The sequence below is a fragment of the Idiotropiscis lumnitzeri genome, chromosome 11, assembly GCF_059441095.1.
Source record: "Idiotropiscis lumnitzeri isolate Australia: NSW breed Sydney's pygmy pipehorse chromosome 11, RoL_Ilum_1.0, whole genome shotgun sequence".
NCBI lineage: Eukaryota > Metazoa > Chordata > Actinopteri > Syngnathiformes > Syngnathidae > Idiotropiscis > Idiotropiscis lumnitzeri.
Genome location: NC_142401.1, coordinates 9,315,237 through 9,333,244, shown reverse-complemented (window position 1 = coordinate 9,333,244; position 18,008 = coordinate 9,315,237). Strand labels below are relative to the sequence as shown.

At 38.2% G+C, this 18,008-nt stretch overlaps 2 protein-coding genes across 4 annotated transcripts; both read left to right on the top strand.

The window, feature by feature from the left end:
• Positions 1-503: 503 nt before the first annotated feature.
• znf362a (zinc finger protein 362a) lies at positions 504-12,066 on the top strand. 2 transcript variants are annotated; one of them, XM_088308950.1, is made up of 9 exons: positions 504-829; positions 6,829-6,895; positions 7,190-7,355; positions 8,199-8,318; positions 8,590-8,893; positions 9,526-9,750; positions 9,922-10,000; positions 10,828-10,986; positions 11,253-12,066. In XM_088308950.1, exons 2-9 carry the CDS (start codon positions 6,830-6,832, stop codon positions 11,406-11,408), a joined length of 1,275 nt encoding a protein of 424 aa, XP_088165076.1. In that variant the 5' UTR covers positions 504-829; position 6,829; the 3' UTR covers positions 11,409-12,066. The 2 variants fall into 2 exon arrangements, with proteins under 2 accessions (XP_088165076.1, XP_088165074.1); XM_088308948.1 differs by having other exon boundaries at positions 7,184-7,355.
• Positions 12,067-12,544: 478 nt separating this feature from the next.
• emp3a (epithelial membrane protein 3a (MAM blood group)) lies at positions 12,545-17,372 on the top strand. 2 transcript variants are annotated; one of them, XM_088309336.1, is made up of 5 exons: positions 12,554-12,660; positions 14,155-14,243; positions 15,334-15,436; positions 15,523-15,663; positions 16,495-17,372. In XM_088309336.1, exons 2-5 carry the CDS (start codon positions 14,166-14,168, stop codon positions 16,668-16,670), a joined length of 498 nt encoding a protein of 165 aa, XP_088165462.1. In that variant the 5' UTR covers positions 12,554-12,660; positions 14,155-14,165; the 3' UTR covers positions 16,671-17,372. The 2 variants fall into 2 exon arrangements, with proteins under 2 accessions (XP_088165463.1, XP_088165462.1); XM_088309337.1 differs by lacking the exon at positions 15,334-15,436 and having other exon boundaries at positions 12,545-12,660.
• The last annotated feature ends 636 nt before the right edge of the window (positions 17,373-18,008 follow it).

The window sequence follows — 18,008 nt, the reverse complement described above, 5'->3', positions numbered from 1 at the left end:
ACTTTTGCTCACTTGGAAAATGGGTGCCTTCAAACAAAAGGTGCTCTGCCCTGAGTTCTTCTGTCTAAAAAAAAACAAGGGAACCTTGCCCCTGCATTACTTTTGGACTGCGCTGAAAGGTCAAACTTATGTAGCCAAAGGGGTCTTCAGAACAATCAAGTGTTCTGATAAACTGCGTCATTGGGTCAAGTTTGATGTGCAATGGTGGTAAAGTCTTTTTGTTTACATTTCGTTGATTTATGGGGCGCCTAACTCGTGAGCACATTTTGTTAATGAGTCAATATGGAACACTCAAAACAATTTAATGTGCGATAGTTTATCAGAATTCCACATTCAGTACCCCAAAATGAACCCAACTCGGTTCTGAAAGTCTATGTAAGAAAAAACAAATGTTGAGCAATGTGATGATAATAAATTAAGACGTTTTTGCTTGTCCTGCTCATTCGGTCACGTGTCCTGAGCGCCACCTGGTGCTGATGTGTGCACATCAGCCCGGGCGGCGCGCGCGCGTTCACGCGCAGATTTTCAACCAACATGGAGGCAGCGCGTTCACGTTCCCTCTCACGCGCTCTGTACTCAAAAATCCCCCCCAAAATCTGGCATTAAATGGGTTAAAAAAACAAAAGAAAAGAAAGAAAAAGAGAGAAAAATCGAGAAGGAAAAAAAATCTTCATGCTGCCGGGGGTTCGCCTCCTGCAGGACCCAGAAGTGAACAACAGGCGACCCGGAAGGTTTGAAGTCCGCCTGACTGCAAATCGACACGAAAAGAAGACGAGTGACGATCGTTGTTGAAATAATCATCTCACCGGCTGCGCGCTCACTACAGCAGGTATGTATTTGGCTTCTTCTAAAAAAAATTAAAAAAAATCTCGTCGACGTCGCCGAGCTATCATCTCGCTGGATTAGTGTCGTCGTTACGCAAGTCGTGCAAAAACTAAGTTGCCATCCACCCCAAAAAAAAAAAAAAAAAAAAAAACGAGCCACCCTGCGGCGCCCCTGTGATAAACGTGTATTTACCCCCCCCTCATTACATAGATTACATTACATTGCATCCACCGTGCGCGCTAAGAATGTTGATCCCGCACATCCTCCATGAAAGACGTCGTGTTTGTGGGAGGAAGTGTCATCAGGGCTGTTTTTTTCCCCACTTCAAGCAGCCGGGATATTTAAAGCTGCAAAATGCGAGTCAACAAGACGAAAGAGGAAAAACAGCCGTCCGACGTGCACGAGGACAAATGCTCGCTTGTGCCCACTCACAATCGTGGACGGTGCCCGATGCTTATAAAAAATAAAAGCGAGGAAGGGGCTGCCATTTTTGTTTCCCTTTTGTCTCATTTTGGGCCAAAAGCAGAGCAGACGAGATGGCAGGCTGCAAGTAGCCAGCATCACGATGCAACGTTGCGGCTTGTCAGGATGGAGCGGCACATTTTCATTTCATAATGATTTTTATTCATATTCGTATCAGCGAAAGATGAATGCAGTTCTCCAAGTCGTCTCACAATAGTAATAATTATTCTGTATTACTGCATGGATGACGATGACGATGATGATGATGATGATGGAAATTACGATGGGTTATACAACAGGAACCCAAAACCAACCAGATTCATTTTATTTCTACATACCGTATTTTGTTTGATTTAAGAATTTTCCATTATGTATCTAGTTTTGTTTCAGACATTTGCTTATTAATTTTTATGATATATTTCTATTATTTAGCTTTAAAATAACCGATTTGTTTTTGTTTTATAATTTTATTGCAATTATTTTTGATCTACATTTATTGTTTGTACTATTATTTAATATTTATTTTATTTTTTTAAATATATTTTAAAATATTTTCCATTGTTTATATATATATATATATATATATATATATAGATGTACATAAAGGATTTGAGGCTCAAAATAAGCTGTTGGCAACTGCTGCTGTCAAAATTCACATTTTTGGGCCTCATTTAAATACCTAGCAAAACCTCACAAATGTTTACTTCAATGTTTGAACCACAGACCCTGTCCCCAAAATGCTGGCCTAGGTCAGTGCTAATTACACCTGATCAGCTAAATACATGCAGAGTTGCTCCTATGTCAGTAATTATCGTTGTCATGGCGACAAATAAGCTACACTTCTTACAAGTATTGTTCTCACGCAAGGATGACAAGTAGTAATTAACAGAAGACTTAGAAGCCATGTAAATTGCGTAACTAACATAAGATTGACATGGAATCATGAAACACCGGAATTAAGTGCTTGGGTGATTAATTTTATTGTTGGATAAAATCCTTGCTTTGGGTCTTTGAGATTAACTTTGAAAAAAATTGTTCTACAAAATTAGAACGTTGCTTCTCAAATGAAGTCGTTGCTGAGCAAAATTGATCCTCAAAGAAACTATTTTTGTATTATTTTACTTCGGTTTATGGTTTGTTTTTGCAATCATATAATTGTATTTGACTTCTTTTTAGTTGTAGCATTTTTTTAAACATATTTTAAAGTATGGATGTATTTCAATTGTTTCAAATTATTTTTTTCTGTCTTATTACTTTCACTTAATTCTTTTAATCTTGTTTTTTATTTTAGAGTATAACCTTTTTATTTTTGTATATGAATAAATTAGTATTTTCTTAAATTTAGATTTTTAGTTTTTATTATCTTGTCATATTTTTTAAAATGTATTTATTTTATTTCATGTTACATGCTTAAATATGTTTTTACATATTTTGATTCTGTTTTGGTTTAGTTATATTTTACTATACATTATTTACTTTTATGTCAGCCAGCATGGCGTTTGAGTGGTTAGCACCTTTGCTTCACAGTTTTACGCTTTGAGATTCAAATCCGTATCTTGTGTCTCGATTGCTTGTTGTCCCTGTGCTTATTTGGGTTTCCGTTTGGTACTCCATCTTCCTCTCCCTGGTTCATTTTAAAACTTTATATTGGGGGTCACCAACGTGGTGCCCACGGGCACCAGGTAGCCCCCAAGTATCACATGGGTAGCCCGTGGCTCAACAGTGATGGGACATTGTGATTGTCCAGGAATGCCGTAGTAGTGATCATTAAATCTGATCCCTTGCTGATATTTCTAGAAATAAAACGTTGCATGTAGCACTTGATGAGAGCAAAGGGGGATGGATGGACGGTGTTAGTTTTATCAATGCATGCATTTTCTATCATGCTTATCCTCATTAGGGTAACGGGTGAGCTGCAGCCGATTATCCCAGTTGACTTTTGGCGAAAGGCAAATATATGATCTGAGTAGGAACAGGCGAGTGAACGGCTTCAGTCAGTAGAACAATTTAGTCTTCAATGAACTACTACTTGCATTATCTAAAGGTAGATCGATCATGGATTCTGTGAAAGTGAAAAAAAACCCCTGAAATGTTCAGATAATGGATGGATGTTTATGCTTTGTAGCAGGCTACTTTCAACAGAACGTCTGGGTCATTAGGACTCGACCAATTGTTGCCATGTTTTAAACCAAATTTGCGACACTTGAGAGGATAAGCGGTTCGGTTGATGGATGGATGTACAGCACGGAAATTGAAATATTTAGTCTCATAGTGATGTACGAAAGCTCCCTCTGCTGGCGCGTAAGTAAATTGTATTTGGATTTTAAATTCAACACATTAGCATTTAATGTTTAACTCGTTCGCTGCCATTGACGGATATAGAAGCCAAACAGTATTTTTTTTGGTGGTGAATGAGTTTAAGAAATGTTTATTTATTAAAATGAGTATTTAGGTTGCAGCCGTCCTCTGTGCTGAAAAGTTACTATCAATGGGCCTTCATGCGGCGAAACGTAGTGAGCTGCTGCTAGCCATGATGACGAGAATCAGCCCGGAAATACACCGGCCGTTTTTGGAAAATGTAAATATTTTCCCGACATTCCCAGTGGCCACCACGTCTCTGTTGGTGGTACTTGGAGAGTTTAGTTGGTTTTTGGTGTAAAAAGAATGACAACCATTGGTCTGTGACTTTAATTACGACACTAACGCTGTAGTAAAATGTTGGCTATGAATGTCAAACAATCTAATGAAAAACAGTCATTTGGATGCTAAGTGTGAGGGCCTCTTGTGCCATATGATGACATTTTCTTAAGCCGCTGCGTAAACTAGTTCTAGTCCTTTGGTGACCTTATAATGTGGGGACCGTCGTAACCCGAGGACTCGCTGGATAATGTTTGGAGGAAAACGATATTTGATTCCATAGTAGGCTGAGCTTGTCTTTACATGTGGTCCAGATGTGCAGAGCCTAATTTTTGCATGCACAAAAAAAACCTTTTTTTTTTCCTCCCACTTTTTTTTTTAGTCTTTTGGAAACATTTCTCATTGCATACTTTGGCACTCTTGGACCATTCCTGCGTGTGTTTGTTTTAGCCGAGGCATAACACTGGGCTGCGTACACCAGCCAAGAGTAACAAAAAAAACATTGGTCCGAAAACCCCCCCCTCTTTTAAATATTTGTCTAATGATGGCGGGCGCAGCAGCTCGCTTTCACCTCCTGCAGGCGCCTCTAACTTGCGGGAATTGCGCGACACTTGAAAAATGTTCCACCGACGCTGTGCATTGCTTTTCATGTTGCAAAGAAACACTTTTGGAAGTGCAGTAGACGCTGTATAGTGTGTGCAACATCTTGTTTGCAGAAGCACAGAATGTACGGCAAATGCACAAAGTTTCCCATCATCCACAAGTTTGCAACCATGACAACTGAGATTAGGTTTTGGTCTAATGCATTTAAAAATAGAGAGGGTTGGGGAAATCAGAAGTAGCCAATTGCTGTCAAAGTCAGTGTGCTGAAGGATTCTGTCGCTTTAGTTCAATGTCACTGTTTACACACTCGTCATGGGGAAAAAAATTGGTATGATGCGAAAAATGGTGCGGTGCTTTGAGCCACGTGACTTGCAGCGTTCCAAAAAAAAGTGAGAGGAATTAAATTCTTCTAACAAATATTCAACCATCCATTATATGAGCTGCATGAAAAATATTTTTGCTTGTCATTTAAATAATTGTGGTTTGGGTTTAAGTTTTTGTGATCATGTTTCTTTGTTTTTCTTACAAAAATTAGGTTTGCCTGTGATGATGACATTTTTTTTTTTGTCCAATTTTCTGAGAAGTAATGGCACGTCCCGGTGATCCGTGGGACTTGGAATGACTTAAAGCAAATGATTAAAAAAAAAAGTGTCAAATGCTGTATGCCCATCAACAGACTTTTTGTTCAAAAAATCAATGACAATTTGGTGGAAAGTAACGTACTATTTGATGTCTTGTGGAGAGGTGGCTGTAAAAAGAACAAAGTGTGAAAATGATGTGTATTTTTGTCCGACTGTTTGCAGACTACTTCCTGGTTCATAAACGCGGTGGGCTGTAATGTTTTTTTTTTTTCTGGCGTAGGGCCGGTGGAGAGTTGAAAAATTGGAGTTACTATGATAGATCCAAGCATGATATTTTTCTTTTAATTATAATAATACTAGTTTTATATCATCGAATCAATGTTTTTGATGTACTTTTTGTTTGACCTTTCTATTATTTATTTTTATATATACTAAAATTTGATTTGCCAGTGGTGCAGTCCCTCTTGTCCAATTTTCTCTTGTTTCCTTTGAGACATGATCGAAGCATTCCGCACAAAATTCTAAATGGTACTGCCCATGTGATCCATGTGACTCTTGTGCATCAAAACAATGAAATAAATTTATTTTACACCACTTAAAAAAAAAAAAAGATGATTTTGTCTTATCCGCGTTTTGATAGTGTCAGACCTAAACATGAAAAAAAAATAAAGTACAATACACTTGACTGTTATCATAACAAATCCTTTAGTGATCAAAATTTCCAAATCGATTATTTTATTTTTTTTACATCGATGCATATTTTAAGCAGTTTAAATCGATTTGAAATCAATTTTCGATGAATCATTACATTCCTAACAGTGATGCGACGTGATGGAAGCACGAAACAGAAAATAAATGCCCTTAATAAAAGTGAAAACGTTTTGTTTTTTTTCATGGAGGGAGACACGCAGGACCGTACCATTTATTTTACGGGGGTGCAAAGGCTTCCTTTATAACTTCAAAGCTTGAGCTGCATAATTAAGATGAATGAAATTTAAATTTGGGAATGCAAGTTGGGCTGCAACCTTTGTCCAATTTTTTTAGTAGTTTTCATTTGAACCGGTGCCCAAAGTGACCGTAAAATGGCTGCTTCCAATCAAAATGTCCAACTTTATTCCGCTTTCCCTTTGCCCCACAATGAAAAATGGTACAGTCCTGTGATCTTAATCCCTCCACGTGGGATTTGCATTATTGCAATTGCCTTGCTGTTTGCCTTGCTTCATTCTTGTCACAATACTGCCTATCACAGATGCTTATTTTTAATGTAAAAAAACAACCAAAAACAATATAATTGCAAAAAAAAAACAAAAAAGAAAACGAACAATGGTTAGGGTATTATTTGTTCCACTAACCTCTTTGCCTGCCGCGTTCCTCAGTCAGTTGTTGGACATAATGTGTGTGATGCCTGTGTTTACGCTGATAACGCTTTGACAGTGAGCCCCCACAAACAAGACCGCCGCTCACGTGACTGCATATCTAACAGGCATGAACGCCTCTTCTTACAAATGTCCTCTTCACCTTGTCCATGCAAGGATCGAACTGAAGATCAAAGTTTGCTCTCCTAGGAGAGAAAAAGTGGTGAAATTGCAGGTGGTGATGCTGAATTGCAGACTAAGTTTAGAAAAAAAATCATTTGAATACAGATTCCCAGAGCAGTTCAATATAATGACTACCCACGTTGCTTTTTTTTTTTTCCTCCCCTCTTCTCTTTGTGTTCCAGAATGGCTGAACCTCGCTTTAACAGTCCTTATTTTTGGCCCCCGCCCCCTGCCATGGCTGTCACTCAGGTGAGTGTTATTTCAAGTCTGCTTGCCTTTAAAATCTTCCAAAGGAACGAGATGCGATGAGGTGTTTTTGCCTACATCATTGCATAGAAATCTCTGATTATTCATGTGGTGTTACCTGGCAACGTGATCACGGCATTCAGTAGGGAGTCAAACAAACTATACGACATTCAAATGGGACTATTTTTAGGAACAGCAACCATGACAAACTCCAAAAAGAAAAGAGACTTTTTTTTTTTTTTTTTTTTTAATAATCTATGCAACTAAGTCTTCTCCATTGCTGGAATGAAGGAGCAGCTGATGGCGGAGAAGATCCGAGCGTCTCACCCCCCCCCTGTCACGCTCCCTTCCCAGCAGCCGTTGCTATCTCCGGATGGCGGCCAGCACGTGACGTCCAAGGCCCACCAGCCGGACGTCGTCCTGCATGCCAGCCCCGCCCGGCCCACCTCCAGCTCACTCACGGGTACTTTGTCACCCTTTCACCTTGATGCTGTGATGTTTTCGCCGTTGGATTCTATTTGTATTTAACTGTTATGTGAAATACCTTTAATTGTGCTTAATATAAGATAGACTTTTTAGAAGTGCAACAGTTATTCGATTAACCGAGAACAAATTGAGTTTTAAAAATGGGCAAACTTTTTGATTAATGGGCCACAATGGGTTCGGGCCAGACCAGGAGCAGATCGATGGAGTGTTTTGGTAACCTCACCTCATCTGAAAAAAAAAATACATTTAATTTTAAATGAAAATAAACAAAAGCATTACAACAAAATATCTTGCTTTGACACAACACGGTATTTAGAAAATAAAAAATCAATAAGGTTTATTCATTAAATTTTTTTCAAGTTTGGTGGGCCGGATTAAAACTTCTAATGGGCCGCATGTGGCCCCCGGGCCGTAGTTTGCCCATACCTGAGTTAATCGATTCGTACTTGGGTCACCAACCTTTTTGAAACTGAGAGTACTTCTACAACATTCTTAAAAAAAATGACATCATCATCATCACTGGTGAGCTATTTGAGGATTAAGCCCTTGAGGGGTCCCTGGAGCCCACTGGTACCACGTTGGTGACCGCAGGTTTAGAGACGTGAATTTAAAAATGTCCAAATACCCACAAATTCAACCTCAATCAAAGTGAACTTTTGTAAAAGAAATCCGATTTTTCTTTGAAAAACAATGCTCAGGATTTTTGTTTTTTGTTCTGGCACCAAACCAGTTACTGAGTCACGATGACTTTGTGCGTTTCTGCACTGTCAATTGTCAGCGTGTGCGCCACCAATACTGATGATGAGGACGTGTTTTCAAGGTCGCATTCTCGGCGACGTCAACCTGAACCTGGACGACAAAGCGGCCATCAAAGCCAGGGGATTGTGGGAGGACTGGCGTCAGCTCATCGAGCACCCCGCTCGGGCAAACCATCTCTCAGGTGACGGCACTGCGCTCAATGCAAAATGATCCAGGTGTTCAATTAGTTTCTAAATTTAAAAATAGTACTCTGGAAACTGTACAGACAATGATTAAATTATACAAGTTCAAAAAGAGATGTAAAAAATATATATTAACAATGTAAATTTAAGGAAAACTACTCCCGCTTTGAAGATGCAGTCGTTACACTTGACTGACTTCACCAACATAGTACGTCAGATTTCCCAGTTTCCTCGAATGCAGCATTCTCATCAAGTCCTCTCATCCTTCAGGCGTTTCGCTAGCGTCCAGAACGGGAAACCTCAACAACTCTGAAGTCACCTCCCCCGCCACGTCGCCCTCAGGAGCCTCCACACCCCACCTGCTCTCCAGCTTCACCAACCCCCACGGGATGGAGCCCGGAAGAACCAACGGAGGTCTCATGGGGCTACTCGGGGTGTCCAAGCCCCCGAAGGATGGACGTCGGAAAATCAAAGCGGAGAACGGCTCCTCACTCTTGGTGGTGCCGTACCCCATCATGGCGTCCAGCAACGACCAGTCCGCAATCAGCATCACTGCCAAAGAGAAAACATACAGGTATGCTATCACGCCATCGAGAGGAGCAGCTCCTGATCCAAAGTATTCTATGTTATGTGACACGACACGACAAGAACATGAAGGTCACATATTTATTTATTTTTTGAACTTTTTAATTATAAATTATAATCTGCCCCGATGCAAGCGGACAGTAACACGGCGGAAAATCTGTCTGTCTAAGGAGGGGAACAATTCATGAACCAAAGCATACCACATCATGCATTGTCTGTCTCTGTGTCATGAGCCAAAGAATTCCACATCGTGTTATCCCGCATTCTCTGTACGTCGATCTATCATGATCCAAAGGGCATCACGCCCTGTTATCGATCTGTCAGTCATTCTGTATCCTTTTATCCTGATCCAAAGCATACCACATCAAGTTACAGGAGCTTTTTGTGTCTACTGTTGCAGTCTTTCTATATCTTCATATGTGATCCAAAGCATTGCACATCATGTTAATTATTCATCTGTCAACTGCATCATGTGTTACTTTTTTAACAAGCTATCATGTGCCAAAGCATACAATAATCATGTATGTCATATCATCCATAGTCTACCCCATAACGTGTCCGTCTGTCGAGCGTGATCCAAAGAATACCACATCGCTCATTGCGTTTATATCCCGTCCGCAGGTGTAAAGTGTGCCCGCTGACCTTCTTCTCCAAGTCGGACATGCAGATCCACTCGAAGACGCACACGGAGGCCAAGGCGTACAAGTGCCCTCACTGCACCAAGACGTTCGCCAACGCCCCGTACCTGGCGCAGCACCTGCGCATCCACCTGGGCCTCAAGCCGTACCGATGCGCGTACTGCGAGAAGTGCTTTCGACAACTGTCGCACCTGCAGCAGCACACCAGGTCACATGTTTCTCTTTGGCTAAAATCGACTTTCGTGTATGAAATTGCCCTTCAATGGCATTCAGTAGAAAAAATAAAAGTATTTTGTCATGTTTTGTAGTTAACTTCCTGGTTTTTTTTTTTTTTTGGTTGTTTTTTGTTTTTTTTGTATATGAATGAATCTTTGCACAGAATCCACACGGGGGATCGTCCGTATAAATGCTTCCAACCCGGATGTGAGAAGGCCTTCACGCAACTGTCCAATCTGCAGGTAAACTGCATCAAATTAATTTTTATACAAAATTTTTATATTTTCATTCATTCTTTTTAGTATCAAAACCTGATATGGTGTGTCTTGCTGACTATTTATGTTTTATTAAAAAAGTATTTATTTTTTTATTTTGGGTTTTCGTTAAAAAAAAAAAAATTGAGTATTTTACCTTTGTATTAAAATGCAAAAATATTTGTATACTTTTATATCGTCACAAAATATTTCAAATATGTAATTTGTATTTCATTTCAAACTAAAATACAGTATGTTTTTATATTGCCATATCAGTATTAAAATGCTAATAGTATATCTTAGCATATATTCATTTTATCTTATTACAAAACTAAAATACTGTCTTCATTCTGTGTGACTTTGTTTTATAATTGTTACTTTTTTGTATTAAAAGCTAAATGTTTCCATTATATTTGTGATTAGTATTTTTTCATGATTATTTTAGGTTGAAAAATAAAATTGTGTATTTTTTCTGATACTTTTATTCCACTGTTACGAAACGTTTACATCGTTATGTTGTTGTTTTGTTTTTAGATTAATGAATTTTTTTATTTTATTTTAGTATTAAAAACAAAACTTTTTCATTGTTTATTTCATTTGTCTTGATCGAAAGTTATATCATATTTTTGGGATTTTGTCATTTAAAAAAAAGTAAAATAGCGCATTGTTATTTTACTACCAGAAAACTACATAATTATATTTTCATTTTAGCATTCAAAATGCAAAAAATATTTTTTAATTTGTTTATTTTTTCTAATGTATTTTACCATTGAGGGCAAATGAAATATCGTATTTTTGTGGCGCATTATTTGCAGTCTCACCAGAGGCACCACAACAAAGACAAGGCGTTCAAGTGTTCCAACTGCTTCCGGGCGTACTCGGACGCGGCATCGCTGCAGATGCACCTTTCCGCCCATGCAATCAAGACGGCTCGGGCCTTCTGCTGCAGCACGTGCGACAGAGCGTACACGTCGGTGAGTGAATAGCTGACACTGCCTTGGTGCTTCAGGTTTTTTTTATTGTTTCTTTTTTTTAATCTGACCGTCCATCCTGGAAAAGAACAGCTCATGATCCAAAGCATACCACATCTTTTATTCTATATCTATCCAACATTACTAAGCGTGTGCCAAGTGCAACACCCGACAAGCCCCATAAATTCACTTTGACGTTTTTACCACATTTCTCTGTCAACGCTCACGATCCAAAGCATACCACATCATCTGCACAACTTGCATTGCAGGAGACCTACCTCATGAAGCACATGTGCAAGCACGCGGCGGCGCAGCACCCGGGGCCTCGGAGGAGCGACGCCCCTCATCACCACCCCCGGACGGATGCCTCGGACCTGAGCGCCGCCGCCATTTTGTCCCGACATCACCTCTCTCTCTCCGTTTAGTATACGACAACGACCATACAACTGATGGACTCGGGTACGACCAAAAACAAAAAAACAAAGTGCCAGAGTGTACTAATACCTTATGAGGAGGTACAATATTACTTTCCTCAGTATTAATTATATATATATATATATATATATATATATATATATATATATATATATCTGGATTACGTCTAATGAGCACTTTGAGGCCTGGAAAAGACAGACCTATAACATTTATTGTGATGTCACAGATTGTTCTTTTTTATACGCTCCCTAACTTTTTTAATGCTCGTTAAGGTATCTTCTATATATAGTACACGTCTTACATTTATGTAAATATTATGTGCTGAGTTTTTGGATTGTCAATATTTATTTTATTTTTTTGGCCACATTCCCTCTTGAGATCACTTAAGTTTTGATAAGGGAAAAAACAACAACAACAAAAAAAAGAAACGGGTTCAATTCAAAGGCCGACATATAAGGTACACCCGCACAATTTAGTACGATCCGATGTAAGAGTTCTGTTCACAAAATTCGTCTTGGCGAAGACGATAACGATTTAAGTTTAACAATCTGTTTATTATTGTGGTAGCCTCGTATGTCCTAACACAAAAACAGCATAGGATTGACTGTCAACCTCTTTTTAAAGAATAAAACAATCATCAGAACTTTAGCGAGTGGTGAATGATTTATTTATTTTATATATATCACAACATTCTTTTGTCAGTCAGGGGGTCAGTAGTTTTAATTTATTTTTAATTCATCTATCCAACCATTATGCAGACTACTTATCCTAACTAATATATATTCCGTCATTTCCCTCACGCTTTAGAAAGCACGTTCGTGCTTGTGCGCGTGTGTTTTGTCTTGGGTGGGCTGACACTTCCTGCACATTGGCCATCCTAAGTGGGCTGCCGCCTCCGAGCACTTTAAACTTCCTGCCTTCGTTCACCTCCCTTGGACGCTGTCGCCGAAGACTTCATTTGTCCTCAGTACAAACTTCCAAAATACTTCTTTCAAAGAGGGAGGGAAGTGGAAGGGGTCCGTACAGAATGGGCCAATCTGGGGGAATTTGATTTTGGTCCAGACCACAGTTATGAGGGGGAGGGCCGCAAGGAGGTGGGGGGAGGCGTGGGTGAAGCTGAGAGGAAATGGGTGTAGAGTACTCCTCCTATGCCGCTACACATTCCAACTCTCCTCGAAAAGAGCCCAGAAGGAGGATAACGTCGCCTCTTGGGACAAAACTCCAAAGCGTCCAGGCTAACTGGTAAGCGTACATGATGCTTTTCTATTCATCTTGGAAATTAATTTGTTCATACTCAGAACGACTACGTGTTTGCACTATCAAGACCAAGTGGATGAACATTTGCAGTTTTCCATACATACCAGCACAATGACATTGATAAGTCTTGAAATGCAATTCCGTCATTTTAAAACCATTTTTCTTCAATGGATGGACATGATTTTAGTGTGCCTCCAAAACTCTGCCTACGACAGTGTGTGCAAATAGTGGTTAAATCCATTCTTATCCAATTTCATTGCAAAGTCATTTTTTTGATCATGTAAGTTCTGTTTCTAAAATAAAGTATAACATTTGGCATGTGTTTCTGAAATTGCTGCCCACCCTGTCATTGTGATGCAACTGCCCCTGTAAGAAGCACTTTAATGTTTTCAATGACCTTGGGATAAGAGTTTTGTCTCTCTTCAGTGGAAGCTGAAACGGTAGATACTTTGTGGATGTAGAGAAAATACAGTAGGCCACCGCATACTCATGGTCCGGCACATAGTTTTTTTTTCTCAATTTAAAAAAAAATAATATTTTTCAAGTGGCGCAAACCTGTTTTTTTTTGTAAAAAAAAAATAAAAAATCCTAATTGGTGGTTTATAATTTTTTTTAATAATTTAGGTAATTAAAAAATGGGGTTAGTTTTTTCCCCTTTGGCTCTTCAATGCATATGTTGAGAGTTTCATTCATACACAGATTTTTCCCTATTTTCATTGAATAGCAGAGCTCCAGTGTATTTACAGTTATATTATGTGTGTAATAAGGTGCTGTCAAGCTTAATATGTCCACTCTGTCATAGTGAAATATATATTGATATATGTATAAAAAAAGAACTTTCAGATTGACTAAACAGTACACACTTATCTTGCTCACTGAATCATGCAGATTAATGAAAGTCCACATATGCTCATAAAAAGCAACTTCACATCATCTGTTTGTCTGCATATATTTAACTATTTTGTTTAGTTGTTGGAAATCGACCAATATATGTTTCTAACTTTGCAACATATATCTAATACACTGAATCTGAAGTTCAATGAATAATCTCAACTTCAAAATTAGAATGAAAAATCCATGTGTTTGTAATTTGTCTCCTACAGCAGTTCCTGTTTGGAATAAAGAGACTTTTTGAATGGTTTTGTGGGGTGGAGCATGGTTTGAATAAGACCCAATCTTGCTGCTCATGCTCAAGTGAAAAAAAACAAAAAGTTATATGTGGGTAGTGATGTCATGGAGACAAATGTGAAAGATGAGAGAGTGGGGGGGGCGTGTTCGTGATTGCTCTAATAGATAAAAGATGTTCAGGGAAACGGAGTCAGGAGAGTGAGGCTCCTTTCAGGAGTCCACCCCTCATTTTGGAGACATTTTAAGAGGAAGCTGAGGTGTGATTCATAACCGGACCCACTTGCGACATTTCACATTTCCTGAGGGGCAGGCCCCGCCCACTAATAAGTTGTATTCTTGGTTTTATTATAGCAACCTCAGCCATGGTGTTCTTGCTCATATCCTTGACCGTGCTGCATCTTGTCACCCTGTCCATGCTCCTCGTGGCAACCCTGGAGAAGGTGAGTGGCACTTTTTGACCAGAAGAGGGTGCTATATAGCCATATACGGTACTCCATATAAATGAATGTAAAATTAATTCACCTGTTCCATCTGAAAACTTTCATAGAGCTTTAAAGTAATATTTTAACAATCTTTACTACGTGGTACACAATAGTTAACTCCAGAATATTACAACTAATAAAAATCAAATCAGCTGGATAATAAAACTAAAATAAAGTCAAACTACTCACCCGGTTCTGACTATATAAATAATATTTTAAGGACAGGCTTTAACACTTAGCAGTGTAAAACCTTGACAAAAAGTCATCTGTGAACACTGATATCGGTAACGCATCAGCAAGTATCACGTTACTCAAATATATGCATTTTTTTTCCAGTTACGGTATATCTCATGCGTCACTTTCTCATCGAAGTAATCAGACTACACTTACTTTATAGAGTCACAATTCATTACTGCAGTGCAATTAAATGAGCTAACCAGGAGCTTACAGAAAATTCACTGATCACTCACAATTAATTAAGCCGTGGCTTCATAAACTGCCTCTTGGTTGAAGCAGTGAGTGACATTTGACAGCACTTGTTTAGGAATCGCTTATTTAAATTCTCAGTCACGGTTTTCCCTCTCGTGTGAACAAATAATAAAATACAGGAGGGGACAACTATACAATATATACAGTGTTTATAGACTGCAGTGAAGCATTTGGGGACATATGTGTCATGTCACGCTTTGAACACATGAAAGAAATAGCAGTGGCGGAAGGAGAAAGATTCACATTTCTCATCAAGTAGAAAATGCAGTCACTATTTTGAGTTTGTGTCAGCTAAAATAAATACTTTGGTACTTAAAGTTAATGAAAATGACATCACAGTGGTATTTGCACAAGAAGTGCAAGCCGGTGTGTTTTGGGGTCCCCCAGGGCTCCATTCTAGGTCCGGTGTTTTTCAGCCAATCTCCTCCATTACTCGGGAGGAAATTAAAATCTGAAAAGGAAACGATGACACAGTTGAAGTCACTGTCTTTGCTCAGTGCGAGCTGTTTTTGAATGCCCTGTATAAATACACTTTGCTTACTTGTGCGTGTGTGCATAGTCCTGGTGGGTCTGGGACAATTCGGAAATCAGCGACCTGTGGTACAACTGTTTCCATGACAATGCCACGGATACGTGGCTGTGCGCCGCCACCAATGAGAGTGGTAAATGATCACTTGCATTTCTACACAACTTCATAATGTCCTCAGAACTTCAAGTTTGAAAACTTTTGCATCTTCACTCATTCCAGACTGGCTGCAGTCAGTGCAGGCCCTGATGGTGCTGTCCGTGGTCTTCTCATCCATCTCCCTGCTGGTGTTTGCAGCTCAGCTCTTCACCATGTCCAAAGGAGGGCTCTTCTATTTGACGGGACTCTGTCAGGCTTTTGCAGGTACTTGACATTATTATTGACCGAATGTTTTTTTTTTTATACAAAATGTAAGTAGACAGTAGTTGTTTTTTTTTTTATTTATAGGATGCGTGTATTTTTGATTAAAAGGTTGATTTTTACAACTAAGTGTAAATACACTTAAAGTATACGTAAAATTGACCTGTGTGTAATTAATTTGAAGCTTAGATTAGTTACATTTCATGTTCATACATAAATTTTTTAAGATAGCTTAATCTAAAATGTTCATAAAATGTACTATAACTAAATATTTTTTTTATTTTATTTTTCACTGATTAATATTAAGATGAATTAAGTTATATTTATTTATGCTTGATTTTTTTTCATTTTAATAGGAATTTTTTATTATGCGCGGAAAGAAGAATTCATAGTGCCGCATACATACTTATTTTAATTTAATGTGATTACATTTTTGGTTTTTGATTATATTATTTTATTTCATTTTTACCTTCTCAAATTTCCCCATTGTGGGACTAATAAAGGACATCTTATCTTATCTTATCTTATTATTCTGTGACAAATTTCATAGAGTGGTGGAAATAATTTGCTCAAAAATCTAGTGCTTATTAATTTAATTTGATTCCTTTTTATTAGTTATTTTTCCATTTAATTTATTGTGTTTAAATTTGCTACGATTTATTGAATTAAATTTTTTTTTTCATTATTTGCGACAAGTTTTATATTGTGGTGGACCTAATTTTATTGACAATACTGAATGTTAATTTTCATTATTATATTGTGTTAAAAAGTTCTAAGTAGGCTCATATATATTTTGTTTTCAAATATTAACAACTTTTCCTGTAACTCTCGCAGGCTTCACCGACTTTGCGGCGTGCCTCATCTTCACCTTTCACAGGAAGGAGATCCTTCACGACTCCAGAGATCAAGGCAAAGGTCACTTCGGTTATTGCTTCATCCTGGCGTGGCTGTGCGTCCCCCTCCTGCTGGTCAGTGGCATCCTGTATGGACACCTACGAAAGAAGGAATGAAAAACATTTGTGGAAATCTAAGGACTCTAACGGCCATGTTGCTGTATCCTGTAAAAATGTCAATGGACATTATCAACTAAAGTGCAAGTAGTGCACATCTGAAGGAAAACACCAGTCAATCAATGCACATGTTGCTGTATCTTGAATTTGAATCATGTACCTTACTGCAGAGTGGGTTCTTTTAATTAAAACAAATTAATTTAAAAAAAATTCAAACATTAAAAATGTGATTTATTTTCCCAGTGTAACAGTATGAAAGAGTTTCATGTACACACTGGAAACAAACAAAAAATGTAATTATACAAAAGGATATACTTTTGAATTTAAATTGATTTTTTTTTTTTTTAAGGAAAATAAGTATTTTTTTTTTATTTAAACATTTCTCTAGCTTGCAATAATGTATTTTTTGTGGAAAAAAAATCATGTAACTCATGGCTTAAAACCTTTATTTGAAAGAATACTTTGTATTACTTATGGCTCAAAAAGCGTTGCGTAATAAAAAATGTTTCTCAAAAAATCTTTAAAAAAAAAAAAACTTTATTTATTCTTCTAAGATCATGTCTGCAACCTCAGATTTGTTTTCCTTTCCACTGTGCCCCTAATACGATTTTGAATAGCAGCCTAGTGGGCACGGCGCGTGAATCTGAGTCAAAATAACTCAAAGACAGAAAATGTATGAAAATTTATGATTTGATTTGTTTTTCTTATGACATTTGTCAAAGTTATAATTTTATCTCCAATAAAAACCTTCTTGAATCTTTATAGCCTTCACTTGTAATCTCATGATTTATTTTCAGTACGATGCTATAAGGCCTTGTAGAATCTCTCAGCCTGTCACTGGTTTATTTTTATTTCCAACCCTTGCGACTCACCAGACTTCATTGTACTGACATGTAAGATATAAATCAAAGTTGTAAAGTGAAACTTGCGTAGTTTGCTGATGTCAGGCGAAAACGCAGCGAGATGTTTGTATATGTTACTTAGGGGTGTGTCTGCCTTGTTCACCTTTCAACATGTTACTAAATGCATTCCGTCAACAATATTTTTTCGGGCATAACAGCAGGAATTCCGAAATGGACTTAAAGGGAATTGCCCGAGCAATATCCAGAAAAGCACTCTGCAAAACCGAAGAGTGTAATGAGTCTAGATTGACAAAGCTGCCAGTCAGGCTGGACCAGTCCAAAAGGTGATGTGTATTTAAAGGTTATCGCTTTAAGAAAATCGATTTGAGAATATTTCTCTCTCGGGTAAATGCAAACACGTCATTCAGATGATGAAAATGTGTATGCACTTAAGTGTTCCTGAGTGATCGTCAGAGCAGGAGAGCGACCGTGTCAC